Source organism: Hyperolius riggenbachi, chromosome 12 (assembly GCF_040937935.1).
Source record: "Hyperolius riggenbachi isolate aHypRig1 chromosome 12, aHypRig1.pri, whole genome shotgun sequence".
Taxonomy (NCBI): domain Eukaryota; kingdom Metazoa; phylum Chordata; class Amphibia; order Anura; family Hyperoliidae; genus Hyperolius; species Hyperolius riggenbachi.
In genome coordinates, this window is record NC_090657.1 from 23,999,003 (window position 1) to 24,020,044 (window position 21,042).

The 21,042-nt window shown below is 43.1% G+C and overlaps 1 protein-coding gene across 2 annotated transcripts in view; it reads right to left on the bottom strand.

Moving 5' to 3' along the window:
• The window catches only part of LOC137541463 (probable E3 ubiquitin-protein ligase MARCHF10), a 115,491-nt gene that overhangs the window by 89,765 nt on the left and 4,684 nt on the right, over positions 1–21,042 (bottom strand). For both annotated transcript variants that reach the window (XM_068262771.1, XM_068262770.1), the window contains exons 2-3: positions 14,992–15,085; positions 6,675–6,830 (exon numbers count right to left, since the gene is read on the bottom strand). In XM_068262771.1, coding sequence (XP_068118872.1) covers positions 6,675–6,830; positions 14,992–15,066 — 231 coding nt within the window. In that variant the 5' untranslated portion in view covers positions 15,067–15,085. The remainder of the gene's footprint in view (positions 1–6,674; positions 6,831–14,991; positions 15,086–21,042) is intronic.

The following is a 21,042-nucleotide window of genomic DNA, read 5'->3' on the forward strand; positions in this document are numbered from 1 at the left end:
ATATGTGCCCAGTATATGTAGCCAGGGGTATGTGTGCCCAGTATATGTAGCCAGGTGTATAGTTGTCCCCAGTATAGGTAGGTAGGACTTAACATAGGTGTCCCCAGGCCAGGAGGGGTGGACGCGGAGAGAAGAGGAAGCCATGTGGACAGCGGCGGAGAAGGGGGCCGTCTCCCCCCTTCCTTCACCTTGGGGCTCCCACTCTCTGCCTCGCTCCCCCCTCAGATATCAGCGGCTGGCGTCAGAAGACTTCCTCTCTTCCCAGCGCGCGAGAGAGAGAGATCGATCTGTGCGCCGCTACTCTGGTCTAGACTAGACCAGAGCGGCGCACAGATCCGCCGCGCTGGGAAGAGAGTGAGTCTTCTGACCAGCCAGCCGCTGCTATCTGAGGGGGGAGTGAGGCAGAGAGTGGGAGCCCCAAGGTGAGGGAAGGGGGGGAGACGGCCCCCTTCTTCGCCGCTGTCCACACGGCTTCCTCTTCTCTCCGCTTCCACCCCTCCTGCTGCTCGGCAGCCCTGCGTAGGGGGGTCTTTTGCAGGGGCTGACAGCTTGTCAGCTGGGGCTTAAGCCTGGGTAAGCCCCAGTGTAGCGCCACCACTGGTTGAGGGGCTGTGGCTGAAAGTATTAGAAACACAGGATCAGCAGGGGAGCCAACTAGTATTAGTTTAAAAGGTAAAATCCATATCCTCAGTTTAGGTTCCCTTTAAAGAGAACCCGAGGTGTGTTTAAAGAATGTTATCTGCATATAGAGGCTGGATCTGCCTATACAGCCCAGCCTCTGTTGCTATCCCAAACCTTACTAAGGTCCCCCTGCACTCTGCAATCCCTCATAAATCACAGCCATGCTGTAAAGCTGAGTTTACATCTGTAGTGTCAGTCTCAGCTGCTCCCCCGCCTCCTGCATAGCTCCGGTCCCTGCCCCCATCCCTTCCCTCCAATCAGTAGGGAGGGAAGGGATGCAGGCGGGGACTGGAGTTCTGCAGGAGGCGGGGAGAGCAGCAGACTGACACTATAGAGATAAACACAGCCAGCTCTGACAAGCTGTTTGTCAGCAGCGTGGCTGTGATTTATGAGGGATTGCAGAGTGCAGGGGGACCTTAGGAGGGTTTGGGATAGCAACAGAGGCTGGGCTGTATAGGCAGATCCAGCCTCTGTATGCAGATAATATTCTTCAAACCCACCTCGGGTTCTCTTTAAGCTTTAGGTTGTTGCAGAGTTGTTTGTGCAGCTGTCACAGAAGGCCTGGTGGTTTGGATTTTGGTCTATGGTTAACATTGAGAACCATTTTTCCAATGCATTTTTCATCTGTATCCTGATGATGTATATTGCCATCTATTACGGCATAGTCACGGGGTCACCGATTCTTTGCTTGCAGATTACAGACCTTGATCTGTGTCTCACACTATAAATTCTCCATTGTAGTCTCATGTGCTGTGATTCAGCTGCTGTGGTGAATCAGCACATTTTGAAAATGATATAATCGGCAGAGGACAGAACATATTGATCTCAGTGCAGAAAACATGTTATTTTTACTGCTCTTGAAATATTTGCATTGTTTTAGCCGCACATGTAGCCCATATCTGACATTTTTCTCTTTCAAGATGTTTGCCATTTCCAGTCAAACATGTGCGATATGTATATTATGTTCTCTAAATGCTTAAAAATAATTTTACTTCACAAAAGGCAGCGCTTTAAAGGAGAATATTGGTCGGAGAACAAAGTGTTTCCCAGTCACATCCTGTTCCTCTCAGGCTTGCTGTGACCTCCTCAGTCTGGATGATGTATAGACAGAGTGCAGACAGAGAAGAGACAACATCTAGCACTTGTAGACATTTTCCAATATGTGGCTAAAAGCAAAGGCATGTAGCAGCAAGCACTTCAGATGCCCCAGTCAACTTCCTATATTTAAAAATCATTCCTAATCATAGTATGGATAGATCTCCACCATCCGTTAATAAAACAGCCTTTGCCCAACTCATGTCAGACAGACTTATCAATGTTTGGTCCAGTTGTAGCCCACCAGCTACAAGCTTTACCTGCGCTTTAAATACCCAGAACACATTTTCCAGAATTGACATTTTCCTACAGGGGCGTTGCTAGCCCCAAAGATCAGTAGCACATGCCCTGGATCTATTCTATGGTGCCCCTAATGTCCCCTAGGTAGAATACAACTCTGCCCTATGGGACACATACATGCACTATGAACTTTGCTCTCATGCTGATTGCATATGTTTTTGTATTATTCACTTGCTAGCTATGAATCTGTCTATTGTATACCCATAGATGGTTGTTGATCTTGTTCCCATCCTACTGTTTGCCATTGTACATTATTAAGAAGGCTTTTTGATAGCCTATGGCTTCTCTTTGATGTAATTGTATTTGAATAGGGATGATCGGAAAGAGCAAATTCCGTTCCGCCGGAATTCGCGGATTCCGCCAGTGCTTAATTCCGTCTCTATGAAATTTCCTCCGTATTTTTGCGGAATTCACGGATTCCGGGGAAAAATTAAAGTAATCGCAAATGGAACCTTATTTATGCTAAATGGTAGTCCATAGACCCTACTGACTGTTCCCTTAGTCCTTTTTCTCCTTCCCTTCTTCCTCCCTTCCTTCTACATGCTGAAACCAGCCTAGCATGCACCATTGTGATATATCCAAGAGAAAAATGAGCTTGCTTAGGGATTTGTAGGATGTCAAAAGCCAACTCCCATACATTGGCCAGGAATCTAACCCGGCCTGGGTTCGATCCCTGGCCAATGTATGTGAATACCACGTGGTAGGCTGCTATCCTAACCATTACACCACCAACACAATACACTACAATGCTACATGCTGAAGCCAGCCTAGCATGTACCATTGTGATGTACCCAAGAGAAAAATGAGCTCTCTCTCTAGGACTTGATGCCATTGAACTGAATTTTCAGCTTAAAACCATCAATGGATACCGGCAGAATTTCACAGGCAATTTCGAAATTCCGCCGGATGGAAAAAGCAATTCCGTTCCGACCAAACGGAATGGAATGACCAATTTCCACCCAAAATTGCGGAAAATACAATTCCGCGGAAAGCGGTGACCATCCCTACTAGAGAGAGAGAGATGAATCTACATGGCTATCTGGAGTTCTCTTTGGACAACTGTTGAACACAAAAGGCAAGGCCATGCCTGGGTGGGCTTGAACCACCAACCTTTCGGTTAACAGCCAAATGCGCTAACCGATTGTGCCACAGAGACTGTTTAACACAAAGACTGTGCACGCAGTTGCTGTTGAATGATTTTATGGGGATGTATGTGTGTCTTTTGGAGGGAGGAAGTAAGTCTGCTCCAAGAAGTTTCAGCATGTAGTATTGGTGGCATAATGGTGTGGATAGCTGCCTAACAAGTGGTAGGCCTGGGTTCGATTCCTGGCCAACGTATGAGTTGGCTTTTGACATCCTACAAATCCCGAAGCAAGCTCATTTTTCTCTTGGATATATCACGATGGTACATGCTAGGCTGGCTTCAACATGTAGCATTGTAGAGTGTTGTGTTGGTGATATAATGGTTAGGATAGCTGCCTTCCAAGCGGTAGGCCTGGGTTCGATTCCTGGCCAATGTATGGGAGTTGGATTTTGACATCCTACAAATCCCTAAGCAAGCTCATTTTTCTCTTGGGTATATCACAATGGTACATGCTAGGCTGGCTTCAGCATGTAGCATTGTAGTGTGTTGTGTTGGTGGTATAATGGTTAGGATAGCTGCCTACCAAGCGGTAGGCCTGGGTTCGATTCCTGGCCAATGTATGGGAGTTGGATTTTGACATCATACAAATCCCTAAGCAAGCTCATTTTTCTCTTGGATATATCACAATGGTACGGAGGAAGGGAGGGAGGGAAGGAGGAAAGGGAATAAGGAAGCCTGTTGAGCAGAAATTCTTATTTTTAGGCAGAAATTAGTTTGGTGGCAAAAAATTGTGCATTCCGTAGAAATCCGCGTTATTTCACATTTTTCCGCGGAAATTCCGCCATAGTGATATAGCAATTCCGTTCCGTCGCAACGGAATCGCCAAATTCCGGCCGGCATCATGGAAATCTGAATTCCGCGGAATCACGCGACCATCCCTATATTTGAACATACTGCTTTTTGAATACACTATTTTTGCATTGAATCACTGCTGGTGTGCAAGTCAGTTTGTTTGTATTTGTACTGTAGGAATGTTAGGACAGTCTGTTTATAGACTTAGCACCCAAAGTTTTGTGCACTACATTGTATGAGGTTTGCATAACCATTGTAATTTATTGTATCCCCAGGCAGAGTAGAGGCACCACAGCACCAAGCATGGCACCACACAGTACCCAGCATGCCCCACAGAGGCACCACACAAGACCCAGCATGGTACCACTCAGCACCCAGCATAGCATTACAGCATACAGCATGGCCCATAGAGTCACCATAGCACACAGCAAGGCACCACACAGCACCCAGCATGGCATTACAGCATCCAGCATGGCATTACAGCAATGGTGGGTATGCTAAGTGCTATGGTGCCTCTATGTGGGCATATTGGGTGCTGTGATGCCATGCTAGATGCTGTATTGCCTTTATGGGGGTATGCAGGGAGCTATGGTTCTTCTATAGTAGCATGCTGGGAGATGTGGTGCCTCGATGGGAGGTCCATGGGAGGGGTCCACTAGAAGGTCAGGGAATGCTATGGTGGGTACTAGCAGTAGGCCAGCTCAACCAGCAGAAAGCCAGACAAGCCAGCACAGAAGCCAGGTAACTCTTCCTAGTTATGTTTAAAGGGGAACTTCAGCCTAAACAAACATACTGTCATCAAGTTACATTAGTTATGTTAATTAGAATAGATAGGTAATATAATCTCTTACCCATCCTGTTTTAAAAGAACAGGCAAATGTTTGTGATTCATGGGGGTTGCCATCTTTGTCATGGGGCAGCCATCTTTTTGGTTGAAAGGAGGTGACAGGGAGCAGGAGACACAGTTCCAACTGTCCTGTGTCCTGATTTCCCCTCCCAGCTGCACACGCTAGGCTTCAAATGTCAAATTCAAAATGGTGAAAAAAAAAAATTGCACCAAAACAGCAGAACGAGAACAACATCAGAAATCCCATCATGCTTTGCACAGCATCAGGGGAAAAAAGCCCGGGCAGTTTTCTTCTGTGCAGCTAAAAATGAGGCTTGTATAAGAGAAACTAAGTTCTGATGCTGTGAAACTGTTAAACACCAAGCCTTTTCAGTGCTGCCGAATCGATTTTTAGTCCGGAGGTTCACTTTAAGTGACACTGCTGCATTTTTTTTATTATTAATGGAGAGAGGAGCTTCATCCAAACTTTTGGTAGGCAGGCCTACTTAGACCGCAGTTAAGTTCATGTAAATTGGGCTTCACCCATGACCACACCCACATTCCAGTGCATGGCCACACTCATCTTTTGGCTGCCGTGCCCAAAAGTGCCCAGGATCTTTTAGGATCCTAGGAATGCACCTGTTTTCCTATCTAGGTTTCTACTCCCCCAAGTATAGACTTGGCACTTCTACTGCATCCAGAATCTGATCTTGTGTTTGACCATATGCTGGGGTGTCCAACCCCCCTTTAGATTCTGGAAGTTCAATCTTTTCTGGCTTGAGCTCTTTAAAAAATGTTATCACTAAGCAAATAGATGAATACTTGTTTGTACACAGAGATGAAGACGACCATGCGAAAGCCTGGAATGCTTTTAATGCATTTCTGAGGGGAGTATTAATTCAGGTGGTGGCTAAAAGCAAGGAAGACACTAAGAACCGACTCCAAATCCATGACTTACAAATTTAAATTGCCGAACAATTCTATATTACCGATCATGCTCCGGCCTCAAAGCAACTTTGGCAGAAAGTTCAGAGAGACCATAGTGTCAAAAACAAGCATGCAGCTAATCTTGTCAGATCTGACATTGTCAGAAACACCCGATCTGCTGCATGCTTGTTTAGGGTCTATGGCTAAAACTATTAGAGGCAGGGGGATCAGCAGGATAGCCAGGCAACTGGTATTGCCTCCATATCCTTCTAGCTTCAATGATCCTTGAAGCTATTTATGGCCACAAAATTACATATATTTTGTAATTTTTGTGGCCTACATTCACTGCACTTTATGCCTAGAATTGGGCTTTAACCACTTGAGGACTACAGTACTAAACTCCCTAAAGACCAGGTCATTTTTGTTAATTGGGCCACTGTAGCTTTAAGGCCAAGTTCCAGGGCCGCACAACTCAGCACACAAGTGATTCCCCCCCCTTTTCTCCCCACCAACAGAGCTCTCTGTTGGTGGAGCTCCGCCTCCCAAGCAGGAGATGCACGCGCAGCCTGCACGCCATCTCCTGCAGTAACCGGCCCCAGGGCTTGACGCCAATTGGCGTTAGGCGGTCCTGGGGCTGTCGCCGCGGTCATGCCCATGGGCGTGACCCGGTCTTTAGGTAGTTAAAGGTTGAAAAAGCACTTGTACCCTTCATAACTTGTTGGCTTTCTTTAGTTTTGTTATGTATGCATTTCATTCTATTACGATGAGCAGTCTTGTACTTTGTACTGGTTGAACTCGATGGACGTATGTCTTTTTTCAACCAAAATAACTATGTAACTATGTAACTATGTCTTGTGCATATGCTGCTCTGAGTCATGAAGATGCTTCCGCTATCTAGTTGTAGCCTACCTGTATTTTTGTCGTCATTCCAGTCTGCCACGGCTTGCTGTATCTTCGAGCAGATGAGACAGATGTGTTAGGATGTGATCTGTTTTGTGATGCAGCTTGCAGTTCTCTTGCTCGCTCGACCCGCTCTCTCTCCCGCTCCTGGTGACGCAAATAAGCCTGCAAGACAGGTGTGATTCTTTGGCTGAATGACTATATCAGTACCACCAGATGCAGTATTGCTTGAGGACTTTATAGGGCAAACCCGACTGGCAGCTCAGCCTGTTCTTTACTGCACCATCTGTTTCTCCCTCACATCTATACATCTGTCTAGATATCATTTGCAATAACGACGCTGCCAGATTCTCTGACATGTCTGTATATGCTGTGCGTCCTGCGACTCTAATTAATGGAATCCTGGAACTGTATATAGATTCATTAGGACTCATGTACCTGCAGTAAATGCCACCTCCCCAAATTAAACCCTTTTTAAATAATGTGCAAAAAAAAACCAGTTTGCTGAAATAAAAGATATATGTATATATGAATTAAAAATGTACCTACAGTGACATTATGAGATGATCAGAGGTACAGGTAGCATCAATCTTAAAGTGGACCCAAATTAAAAAAACAAGATTTCAGAAATAAAATCTCTTTTCTAAATTATAATAAGCAGCCTTTTTTCAGCTGCATGATGACAAACATAAAATATTTAACATTTATTGAAGGAACCCCTCCCTTCCTTTCATATTGCCGGGACAGAATCCGGCAGGCTGGTGGAGGAAATAAAAACAAAAACAAAACACAGGCGAGGTGATCTCAGCTTGTGTGAGATTTCACATAGACGACGCCCCTGTGAGGGAGGGTAGCTGATGACAAACACACCCATGGTCTAAAACCTCCTACTAAGCTCAGAAGTAATGGCCGCCACCTGTATAACCCTAGTTATGAGAAGAGAAGGTTGAAAAGCATGCACTGAAATGCTCATAGGCTTGAAGGAGTGTTTATTTATCTTTGTATGTGTCAGAGTGGTGCAACTAAACATTTTGAATTTAAAAAAATGTTTGGTTTGGGTCTGCTTTAATTAAAGCTTGTCTGTGTTCCCTTCAGGGGCTTTGTTAGCCTTAAAGATCAGTGGCACATGCCCCGGATCCATTCTGGGGTGACCCGGATGTCCCCCAGGCAGCAGGCGGCAGTCCTCGGTCTCTTGATTCTCCAGACATCTTCTCTTCTGGGTTTCTCCCCCTAGTGTATGAGAATGTATCTAATGCTAGAGCTCAGATGCTAGCCAGTGTGGCAGTGGTGCCTCAATGGTGGGCATGCTGGGTGCCTCTATATGGGCATACTGGGTGCTGTGGTGCCATGCTGGGTACTGTGATGCCTTTATGGGGGCATGCAGGGAGCTGTAGTTCTATGGAGGCATGCTGGGAGTTGTGGTGCCTCAATGGGAGGCCTGTAGGAGCATGGGAGGGGATCCACTAGAAGGTCAGGGAATGCTATGGGGGGACTGGCAGCAGGCCAGCTCACCCAGCAGAAAGCCAGACCAGCCAGCACAGAAGCCAGGTAACTCTGCTTAGTTATGTTTAAGTGACACTGCTTACTTATGTGATATGCTGCATTTTTCCTTAGCGGTAACCCCTTGCTGGACACGGGGTAAGCCGCTCAGGAGGATTTCTCAGGCCCCGCTGGGCGGATCTGCATAATTTTTTTTTTATACACGCAGCTAGCACTTTGCTAGCTGCGTGTTACTTACGATCGCCACCGCCCCGCGCCGATTCGCCGCTACCCGCCGCATCAGAGGGTGCCCCCCCGAGACCCGTGCGCTGCCTGGCCAACCGCCAGGGAGGTTAATGGAGAGGGGGGCTTCATCCAACATTTTGCTGGGCAGGCCTACTTAGGCAGCTGTTAAATTCATGTAAATGTGGTTCCACCAATGACCACACCCACATTCTGGAGTGTTGCCACACCTATTTTCCATCTGGAGTGCCCTACAGTTCCCTAAATCTCTTAGGATCCTAGCAATGCCCCTGGTTCCCTTTATTGTATGCGGTATGAATGGGGTCTCATGGCAGTATGAATTGGTGTTTGTTTTAAATTTGCTGTATTATGACATTAATAAATTTTGTACTTTTTCATTATATACAATTGGTTTCCACTATGTGACGTATGCTCCCCTAACCCCCCCTTTTCCTTTACTTTTACGTTTTCCCTTTATTTTATTTTCATTGCATGAATTAATAAACCAACGCCTTATCTATGCAGCTGAAGTAATCAGACACTACTCCAGTTTGCATCCAAATTACTTGAACGCCATATCTATGCTGATATGGCCTAGAAGCTAAATGCTTAGCTTCTACCTCCTTGATTTATGAGTTCCAGTCTGGATTTTGTTCCAACCACTCCACAGATTCTGCTCCAACTAAAGTAGACAATGACCTTTTTACTGGTAAATCCAAAAGCCATTAATCTTTAATCATCGTTGATTTTTTTCCCTTGCGTTTGATACTGCCGAACGCCTGCGCAGTGCGCTGCGGACAGCGTGGCCAGGATTGACAGTGGCGCTTCAGGATTCCTTTAACTACTTAAAGACCTCCCCACGCTAACGAGCGTGGACGTGGCGGCAGCCCCAGGACCGCTTAACGCCAATTGGCGTCAGGTCCTGGAGACGGCTACTGAAGGAGATCACGCGCAGGGTGCGCGCGCATCTCCTTCTCGGGGGGCAGAGCTCCGCCCCACCTTCAGTCTCCGAGCAGCAGTCACCACTCGGGAGACTGTTAGACTGCGTAATCGCCGTCTATTTACATGTACAGCGCTGCGATCGGCAGCATCGCTGTACTGGGGACAGCCGTGTGACACGGCTGTCCCCTCCGTAGGCTTGGCAGTGATCGGCTGTCATAGGCTGAAGCTTTTTTTTTTATCACTGGCTCTCCACCACCCCCACCCCCCCCCCCCCCCCCCTTCAACCAATATCGCTCTTATTCTTTGCCTTCTCTCAATTCCTCCCATTTCTGGTTTTATCACATGTGAATTGGCCACCAGCTCTTTCTGTGCTTCCAAATGGCTATAATAATGGCTATATCCAATAGGGGATGCTATCCAGTTTTATTACCGGTCTGCTTGCATATTTTGGAGTCACATACTTTACAATACAAAGCACATTAGCCAGAATTACTTGCATTAGGACAGTGTTTAAGGACACAAACATTTCTCACAAGCCCATTTACTATTAGTGGCCTTGCAGAAAATGGGTTTTTATGCTACATGCCAAGCGCTGCTAAGGGTGGAATCCATTTAACAGATTTATGGCTAATTTGTAAGCTAATTCAATTTTCTGTAATATCAATATATTTGGGGAAGCTGATTAAACAGCTAAGAATAAGGTCCCCTCTTTTTTCCGGCACATTGTTTGGCCTTAAACCCAGCAATAAATACATTAGCAGTGATGAGATACAGAATAGAAACAGATGTTTCATACAAATTAGATTGGATCAAAGCATTTGCGGGATGAAACAGAAATTAGGCCTGATTGTATGCATTCAGAATGAATCTAATTTATTTAATAAATATTGCTTTATGCATAAGCTTTGCAGTAAACAGAATCAGTCACCGCCACCCAGTGGGGAAAAACACGTCATGCCAGTAAACATTACATTCCTGGCCCTACTGCTGTACATAGTTTGGTCGATTATGTACCCTTTATCCAATTCGATCCAGCATCAAAAACTACCTGTCTTGCTAAAATAGAATACATCTGAACTGTCTGGAATGCTTGTTAAAGCGATCTACTGCTAACCTATGCATAGCAACCCTGAGAAACAGTTTCCTGCTCTTAAAAGCTTACCAACTATGGCAGGGAAGAGGTAGGGTATTATACAACAGTCATACAGGCAGTGTAGTATGTCTTAGGTTGTCTAGTAAGGAGTACAACTTGGCCAGAGGTTGAAGGGGAATGGCCTAAAGCCTGGTACACCTCAATTTTGATTGGCCAATCACTGGCCACTTACCTTCTTCATATTGTATGAGAGGTTGCCTATACAATCTATTCATCGTATTCCAAGTCTGTTGGTCCTCATACTCCATGGAGGTGGTAACATTGGTCATTGATTGGCCAATCTAAATTGGATGTATGTGCACCTTAGAGAAACGACCAAGAATTGAACTTTATCCCAATCAGTAGCTGATACCCCCTTTTACATGAGAAATCTATTCCTTTTCACAAACAGACCATCAGGAGGCGCTGTATGGCTGATATTGTGATGAAACCCCTCCCACAAAGAAATTCTAAATACGTACTCTTGGCAGTTTCCTGTCTGTGAACCCTGTTGCATTGTGGGAAATAGCTGTTTACAGCTGTTTCCAACTGCCAAAACTGCAAGCAGCAGCTACATCACTTGCCAGCAGTAAAAATGTCACCATGTAATAAATGTCAGAATATAAATCAGGGATTTAAAATATTTTACAACAGGCAAACACTGACTAAATCATTTATACATACAGCACTTTTTTATTACATTATTTTCACTGGAGTTCCTGTTTAAAGAGACACTGAAGCGAAAAAAAAGTACGATATAATGAATTGGTTGTGTAGTACGGATAATTACTAGAACATTAGTAGCAAAGAAAATATTTTCATATTTTTATTTTCGGTTAGTGTTTTTGATAACATTGCATCATTCTCTAATATTTGCAGTTTACACACTACTCCGCATTCTAAATGATTTTACAGAGCAGGCCACTGAACTTTTGAACTGTCCTCTGGAGATAAAAAGAAATTACAATGACTGACAGTTGAGATAACAAGCTTCAGAAGATAGAGCTCTTTGCGACTTTGAAAGTCATGGAGCTCAATGGCTCTTTTGCATAGATAACTGATAAACTAAGTTTAACTCTTCCTGTACTAGAAACAATATTAGACTTATGCCTCTGCTCCTAATGTTTTATTTCTTAGCTGTACTACACATACAATTTTTTTTTCGCTTCAGTGTCTCTAAGTTAAACAATAATTAATCATTTGTAGAGCACTTTTTTCCCATAAGACCCAAAGCGCATAAGCTTGTCTCATATCAGTAAATAGTGTTGCGTACAGGGGGGAAAAGTTAAGTGATCATAAATGTCAGACTAAACAAATGGGTTTTCAATTTTGATTTAAACGTCTCCAGGGTAGGAGCTGTCTTGATTAAGTTTGGCAAGGCATTCCATAGGGTAGGGGCAGCATGACAGAAAGCTCTGGCTCCAAAGGTTTTTAGTTGGACTCTGGGGGCTAGTCAAGTTATTGGATCCTTTTAATTTGAGGTTGTAGAAGGGTGTGACGCAGTTGTAACAAATCCTTCAGTTATCCAGGGCTCAGGTAGTGTAGGGATTTGAATGTTAGCATGCCAATTTTGAAACTTATTCTCCATTTTATGGGTAGCCAGTGTAGTAAACAGAGGATTGGTGTTATATGGCAATGGCAGAGTTGGCTTGTGATCAGTCCAACGGCAGCATTCTGTACTAGCTGCAGGCGGTGTAGGTCTTTATTTCAAGGCCTGCATAGAGGGCATTGCTATCGTCCAGCCATGATGTGATCGAGGCATGAACTAGGGTTGGAAGATTCTCTGAAGGAATGAGATGCTTAATTTAGGTGAAAGGAGGAATGTTTCACAACAGCTGAAATTTTGATTCCTGAAGTTTAATTCCCATCAATCAGTAAACCCAAGCGGCGCACAATTTTGGAGCTCGTGAGATCTGAGTTCCTGACCATCAGGTGTCTGAAGCTTCTTTGCCGTTAGACGTTGACCTTCGATGACAAGAACCTTTAGTTTTGTCAGCATTTAGTTCAAGCCAGGTGTTACTGATCCACTCCTGAAGCTCAGCTAAGCATGCGTTTTTTTGGGAGGGTTTTTTGTAACGGGGTCTGTCATGTCTGGTTTGAATGACAAATATAGCTTGATGTCATCAGCGTAGCAGTGGTATGTCATACCATGATTTTTCTGAGTGACAGCATGTATGAACAACAAAGGGGATAGTATCAAGTCCTGGGACAGACCATATTTCAGTGGTACAGGGTTGGACAGGAAGGGCCCCAAGGCTACCCTTTGTGTTCTGCCAGCCAGGAAGGAGGCTAACCATTGGGAGGACTAAATCATCAATGCCACAGTACTTTTGAAGCCTGTTGAGCAAAATTCCATGATCAACTGTATCAAAAGCTGCTGCGAGATCATGCAGTATCAGAATGGAATACTCACCTCTGTCTCTGGCCATGAGCAGGTCATTGCAAATCTGGACAAGGGCTGTTACACAGCTGGGGTGCTTCTTGAAGCCAGTTTGTAAGGGTAGATGATGTTCCTTGACAGCCCGGCTTCAGTTTAGAGATACACAGCATTCTACAGCTCTAAGGGTATGCTTGTAGGAAAAAAAGTGATTTTTGAGGGGGCATTTTAAAGATTTCAAAAGTTGGAGAGTGACGGATGTGTTGTGGAAGGGCAATCCAGAAGAGGGCTGAAGCACGTGAGAAGTCTTGCATATGTGAATGTGAGGAGGTGATTCTAGAGGAGGACAAAAGCAGGTTGTGTGCAGATCTGAGATTGTGGTTGGGTCGGTACCTGGTATTTTAGATAGGGTGCCAGAGAAGTCTGATTCATGGTAAATCCATATAAACGCAGCTCAGAGCTTTCTGCATGTTTTTGAAAATACCATGTAAGCTCCAGGCATCATATTACAATGGCCTCAGGTGTTGCTGTACTGATATAATAACCATTTCCCCTCCCCCGGGACGAGTAACTACGTCCCTGCAAACTGCCATAACTCTGTGCAGGGACGTGTAGGTACTACGTCCCTCCCGCCACGCCCCCCCGCGCTCGGTACCGCCGCTCATTACCGCCGATCGCCCGCCGCTAGATCAATGAATGGGAAAACAAATCCCATCCATTGATCTAATTCCCCGTGTGAACGGCTGCAGCCGTCTATACAGACGGCTCGGCCATTCATTCATTCCGTATGCGTAGTGCTTCCGTTTCCGTACAAACAGTACGGAGCTGAAGTCACTACTGAGGACATCTTGTGGCCAAATTGTAATATTACATCCCCCTTTTTCAGTTTATTATCCCTAGTTACCTTTTTTTTATTATTATTATTAACCCCTGACCTCCCACACTCCCCTAAAGTTACCATTTTTTTTATTTTTTTTGTTAAAAAAAAATTACAAAATTAAAAAAAATACATAAATAGTTACCTTAGGGACTGAACTTTTTTAATATGTATACAAAAACTGTATACTACAATTACTTTATAAATTATGGGCCTGTAATTGGGGATTGACGCAAAACTTAAAAAATGCACCTTTATTTCCAAATGAAATATTGGCGCCATACATTGTACTAGGGAAAAAGTTTAAACGTTGCAATAAACGATACAAACGGGAAAATAAAATGTGTGGGTTTTAATTACGGTAGCATGTTTCATTTTGAAAATATAATGGCTGAAAACTGAGAAATGTTTTTTTTTTCTTATTCTTATTAAAACTGAGTTAGAAGAAAATAATTTTTAGCAAAAAAAGTACCCCCCAAAGAAAGCCTATACAGTGGCAAAAAAACAAGATATAGATTGTTTCGCTGTAATAAGTAGTAATAAAGTTATAGGTGAATGAATGGAAGGAGCGCTGACGGGTGAAAACTGCTCTGGTTTTTTGAGCAGAAAAACCCTTTGAGGTGAAGAGGTTAAAGACATAGTATTACAGTTTAACACAATAATAAGCCCAGATATGATTTATTTTTTCCATAAGAGAATCCGTGCCCCCTTTCCTGCTGGTTGGTAGAGTCAGCAATAAGAGGGTTATCATGTTGGACCCAACTGTCCTGCCTTGACTGACATATAAGGCAGTGTTATAGGTTCATAAACTTCAGCCTTCTCTTACACACCTAAAACTCGTAACCGGAGGTCTCTGCTATGGGAGCTGACAGCAATGAGTCACTGAGTTTATATTTGTAGAAGAGATAGGCAAGATGTTAGCTGATTTTTACCTCTTTTGTGGCCGAGACCAGCATATGTATACTTTAAATTATATACATAAATCACTTCTGATTCTGAAGGCTTAAACTTTTTGCGCGGAAACACTTTTAAACTGGTAGAGTATTTGAGGACAAGGAATATGAAGAAAATGTTGCATGTGCAAATACTAGATTTTTCTTTAAAGTGCATTTATCTGTCGGGGGGGTGTATTATAAATATTGTAAACACAAATGGTATTTTTAACCTGTTTAGACTTCTCTCAATACAACACTGTCTTTTCATGCAAGTGACACATGCATCACAATTCTATTGCAGTGCCACGAACAAAGCCACTGTGTAACAACAAACCAATTACCTGATATTCTGTATCCATTTGGTGCTTCACAGCTCTCATGTGCTGTCCATTAACAATTGACTTTGGTCTTTCCATCACTGTCCTTAATGTCAACCTGTAGAGCAGAAGTAACATTCATTCATAAAGCTGTAACATTATGGTAGCTTTACACTTTTGTTCAATTTCTTGGATTAGAAACAGCTGGATCTGCCAGACTTCAATTTGCAAATAAACTGGGAAAATTTAATTTTCAACAATATGGTTCATTTGCAGTAGCAGAAAAGGTAAATGATTATTAGTATGTATGGGTCATTTAAATGAGAATATGCACCTGAGCTAGCATGAATGCTGCAGGAGCTTGCCTGAAAAGTAGTTTGAAGCCAAAACACTTGTGTCAGACTGAACAAACACCTCTGATAACGAGTGCTGAAAAGTTTAAAAGGTCATGATTTCTCCTTGTGGAGTTGAATGAACCAGATTTTAAGTCACACTGCAATGGCTGAAGTTTACACTTCAGATCTAGAATTGCAGCCCTTTAAATGGAGGATAACACTGCTTGAATCCAGGGAAGTTCTGATTACCATTACTACTCTACATACAATCAATAATATAAGTTAATTTTAAAGAGACACTGAAGTGAAAAAAATTATGATATGATTGGTATGTGTAGTACAGCTAATAAAACAAAACATTAGGAGCAGAGACAAGTCTAATATTGTTTTCAGTATAGGAAGAGTTAAAGAGAACCCACGGTGTGTTTAAAGAATGTTATCTGCATACAGAGGCTGGATCTGCCTATACAGCCCAGCCTCTGTTGCTATCCCAAACCTCACTAAGGTCCCCCTGCACTCTCAAATCCCTCATAAATCACAGCCATGCTGTGAGGCTGTGTTTACATCTGTAGTGTCAGTCTCAGCTGCTCCCCCGCCTCCTGCATAGCTCCGGTCCCTGCCCCCGTCCCTTCCCTCCAACCAGCAGGGAGGGAAGGGATGCAGGCGGGGACTGGAGTTCTGCAGGAGGCGGGGAGAGCAGCAGACTGACACTATAGAGATAAACACAGCCAGCTCTGACAAGCTATTTGTCAGCAGCGTGGCTGTGATTTATGAGGGATTGCAGAGTGCAGGGGGACCTTAGGGGGGTTTGGGATAGCAACAGAGGCTGGGCTGTATAGGCAGATCCAGCCTCTGTATGCAGATAATATTCTTCAAACCCACCTCGGGTTCTCTTTAAGAAACTCTGGTTATCTATGCAAAAAAGCCATTGAGCTCCACGACTTTCAAAGTCACGGAGAGCTCTGTCTTCTGAAGCTTGTTATCCCAACTCAACTGTCATTTTATTGTTTTTTTTTCTTCCCCAGGGGACAGGTCAAAAGTTTGCTAGCCTGCTCTGTGAAATCATTTAGAATGCTGAGTAGTGTGTAAACTGCAAATATTAGAGAACCATGCAGTGTTATAAAAAAAAAACTAACTGAAAAAAATATGCGAATATTTTCTTTGTTCTAGTAATTATCCGTACTACACAACCAATTCATTATATCATAATTTTTTTTTTTTCGCTTCAGTGTCTCTAAGTTCGGATTTGTTTTAAAGGGAACCTGATGTGAGAGGGCTATGGAGATTGACATTTCATTTTAAACAGTAAAAATTGCCTGGCTGTCCTGCTGATCCTCTGCCTCTAATACTTTTAGCCTTAGATCAAGGACAGGCATGCAGATCAGATTTTGTTTTTCAACATTTTATTTTTACAAAAAAAAAACTGTTTCAAAGGTAAGGGCATCAGATTATATGTTTTTGACAAGATTAGCTGCATGCTTGTTTCAGGTTTGAGATTCAGACACTGCTGATGTCAGTCATCAGCAGGATAGCCAGGCATCTGGTATTGTTTAAAGGGAAGTAAATATGGCAGCCTCCATATACCTCACTTCAGGTTTCCTTTAAAGAGACTCCGTAACAAAAATTGCATCCTGTTTTTTATCATCCTACAAGTTCCAAAAGCTATTCTAATGTGTTCTGGCTTACTGCAGCACTTTCTACTATCACAGTCTCTGTAATAAATAAACTTATCTCTCTCTTGTCAGACTTGTCAGCCTGTCTCTGGAAGGCTGCCAAGTTCTTCAGTGTTGTGGTTCTGTGATGCATCTCCCCCCTCCAGGCCCCTCTCTGCACACTGCCTGTGTATTATTTAGATTAGGGCAGCTTCTCTCTTCTCTCTTATCTTTTACAAGCTGGATAAATCCTCCTCTGAGCTGGCTGGGCTTTCACATACTGAGGAATTACATACAGGCTGAACTGTCTGCACTCTGCAGGAAGAAACAGCCTGACACTTCAGTGGAAGATAGCTGCAGGGGGAAAGAAACACACAAATGATCTCTTGAGATTCAAAAGGAAGGGTGTATACAGCCTGCTTGTGTATGAATGTATTTTCTATGTGTGGACATACTGTACATCAACCTACTTCCTGTTTTGGTGGCCATTTTGTTTGTTTATAAACAAACTTTTTAAAACTGTTTTTAACCACTTTTAATGTGGCGAGGAGCGGCGAAATTGTGACAGAGGGTAATAGGAGATGTCCCCTAACGCACTGGTATGTTTACTTTTGTGCGATTTTAACAATACAGATTCTCTTTAAGCCAATTGTTCCTAAGGCAACCGTATATCTTTGGCTATAGAGAAATTTAGGCCTGACTCACTAAGGAAAAATTATGTTGGTCAAATTATGCCCAATGCAGACCTACATTTTTGACTTATAGCCGTGGAAACCATCTGTGCACCCGAGTACATGCAGAGCTGCCACAGCATACCTAATCTAGCAGCCTGATGCAGTGTCCCCCCTCATCTCTGCTTCACTTATGCCAGTGAGCATGCTTAACTGCATTGTACTAATCACCGGGAAAGAGGAGTGGAAAGGGGGTGTGAAGCTGTGTAAAGGAAAGGTATGCTAGCAGCATTAGTTAAGTGTGTGTGGGGGGGGGGGGATAGGTTCTGGTTACACTGATTGCCATGGGAGAGGGTGTGGCTAGCACCACTGATTACTGAAGCCTGGTTCACACCTTCCATTATTATTTGCCAATCACTAACCAATTTTACCACCTCTGTATAGTCAGGGCCAACAGATATTGAATACTATGGGCAGGTTGTCTAGGTGAACCCTCATACTACATGGAGATGATAAAATTGGTCAGTGATTGGCCAATCATAATTGAAAGTGTGTACCAGGCTTAAGGTGGGGTGCCAACAGAAATTGACCGACACTGCTTACTAAAGGTGCCCATTAACGATCAAATATCCTGACCGATTGACCATCTGATCCAATCATTGCGATCAAATGGAAACTATTATTCTGGCTTAACAACAGAGGGGAACACAAGGAATCCAATCAGACTAAATGAGAAACTTGTTTTGATGGAACGTTACCTGATGTTCAATCATTCGGGAGATTGTACTGTAATGGGCACCTTTATAGGGGTGAAAGTAAATAAGGTGTTATTGATTGCAAATGGGAAACAGGAGGGTTACTGGCTAAAATTGGGAACCAGGAGGGGTTAACGGATGCAAATGGAGACCAGGAAAGGTAAATGACTGCATTTGGGGACCTGGGGTGTGTGTGTGTGGGGGGGGGGGGGGGGATTATTGGCTGCACTTGGTGGCCAGGATGAGTTCATGGCTGCACTTGGTGACCAGGTGGTGTTGAAAACTGACCTGACCTGTAGCTGATGGAGCTTAAAGGGAACCTGAACTGAGTAAAACTATTTAAAATAAACACATGACGTAGCTGCAAATGAATATTACATACTTACCTCACCGTCAGTTCCTCTCATAGGCTCACCATTTTCTTCTTACAGTGAACCCTTCCAATTCTGACAACATTTTGTCAGAACTGAAATATACCAGTTGCTGTCAGTTATATATCCGCTGCTGTCAGTTACAGCTGAATGTGCAAGGTAATGTCCATGTTTCTCTATGGCTCAGTGGGCGATATTACAGTTTAACAGAGTGCTGACCAGGAAGCAGTTATGGGGTAATGGCCATTTTCACAATAAACGACAGAGAATTCCATCAATCACAGTGGACAAACAGAATGCGGGAGAGGAGAAAGATTGATGAGTAGACGACACAGGAGGCAAGTATGACCTGTATATGTTTATTTTGACTTTTAATTTTCAGTTCAGGTTCTCTTTAAAGAGAAACTCCGACCAAGAATGTAACTTTATCCAAATCAGTAGCTGATGCCCCCTTTTACATGAGAAATCTATTCCTTTTCACAAACAGACCATCAGGGAGCGCTGTATGGCTGATATTGTGGTGATGATATTGTGGTGAATCCCCTCCAACAAGAAACTCTGATTATGTACTTTTGGCAGTTTCCTGTCTGTGAACCTTGCTGCATTGTGGGAAAAAGCGGTTTACAGCTGTTTCAACTGCCTAAAAAGCATGCAGCAGCTACATCACCTGCCAGGAGTAAAAATGTCACCATGTGATAAATGTCAGAATGTAAATCAGGGATTTAAAAGATTTTACAATGAGCAAACACTGACTAAATCATTTATACATAATTATTGTAAAAATGAAGCACTTTTTTTTATTACATTATTGTCACTAGAGTTCCTCTTTAACCACTTCGGGACCACAGTCTTTTCGCCCCTTAAGGACCAGAGCCTTTTTCTCCATTCAGACCACTGCAGCTTTCACGGTTTATTGCTCGGTCATACAACCTACCACCTAAATGAATTTTACCTCCTTTTCTTGTCACTAATACAGCTTTCTTTTGATGCTATTTGATTGCTGCTGCGAGTTTTACTTTTTATTATATTCATCAAAAAAGACATGAATTTTGTCAAAAAAATGACTTTTTTAACTTTCTGTGCTGACATTTTTCAAATAAAGTAAAATTTCCTATACATTTGAGCGCGAAAGTTATTCTGCTACATGTCTTTGATAAAAAAAAAAACATTCAGTGTATATTTATTGGATTGGGTAAAAGTTATAGCGTTTACAAACTATGGTGCCAAAAGTGAATTTTCCCATTTTCAAGCATCTCTGACTTTTCTGCGCACCTGTCATGTTTCATGAGGGGCTAAAATTCCAGGATAGTACAAATACCCCCCAAATGACCCCATTTTGGAAAGAAGACATCCCAAAGTATTCAGTGAGAGGCATGGTGAGTTCATAGAAGATTTTATTTTTTGTCACAAGTTAGCGGAAAATGACAGTTTGTGACAAAAAAAAAAAAAAAAAAAAAGTTTCCATTTCTTCTAACTTGCGACAAAAAAAAATGAAATCTGCCACGGACTCACTATGCTCCTCTCTGAATACCTTGAAGTGTCTACTTTCCAGAATGGGGTCATTTGTGGGGTGTGTTTACTGTCCTGGCATTTGGGGGGTGCCTAATTGTAAGCACCCCTGTAAAGCCTAAAGATGCTCATTGGACTTTGGGCCCCTTAGCGCAGTTAGGCCGCAAAAAAGTGCCACACATGTGGTATTGCCGTACTCAGGAAAAGTAGTATAATGTGTTTTGGGGTGTATTTTTACACATACACATGCTGGGTGGGAGAAATATCTCCGTAAATGACAATTTTTTTATTTTTTTTACACACAATTGTCTATTTATAGAGATATTTCTCCCACTCAGCATGGGTATGTGGAAAAATACACCCCAAAACACATTATACTACTTCTCCTGAGTACGGCGATACCACATGTGTGGCACTTTTTTGCACCCTAACTGCGCTAAGGGGCCCAAAGTCCAATGAGTACCTTTAGGATTTCACAGGTCATTTTGAGAAATTTCGTTTCAAGACTACTCCTCACGGTTTAGGGCCCCTAAAATGCCAGGACAGTATAGGAACCCCACAAATTACCCCATTTTAGAAAGAAGACACCCCAAGGTATTCCGTTAGATGTATGGTGAGTTCATAGAAGATTTTTTTTTTTTGTCACAAGTTAGCGGAAATTGATTTTAATTGTTTTTTTTCACAAAGTGTCATTTTCCGCTAACTTGTGACAAAAAATAAAATCTTCTATGAACTCGCCATTCTCCTAACGGAATACCTTGGGGTGTCTTCTTTCTAAAATG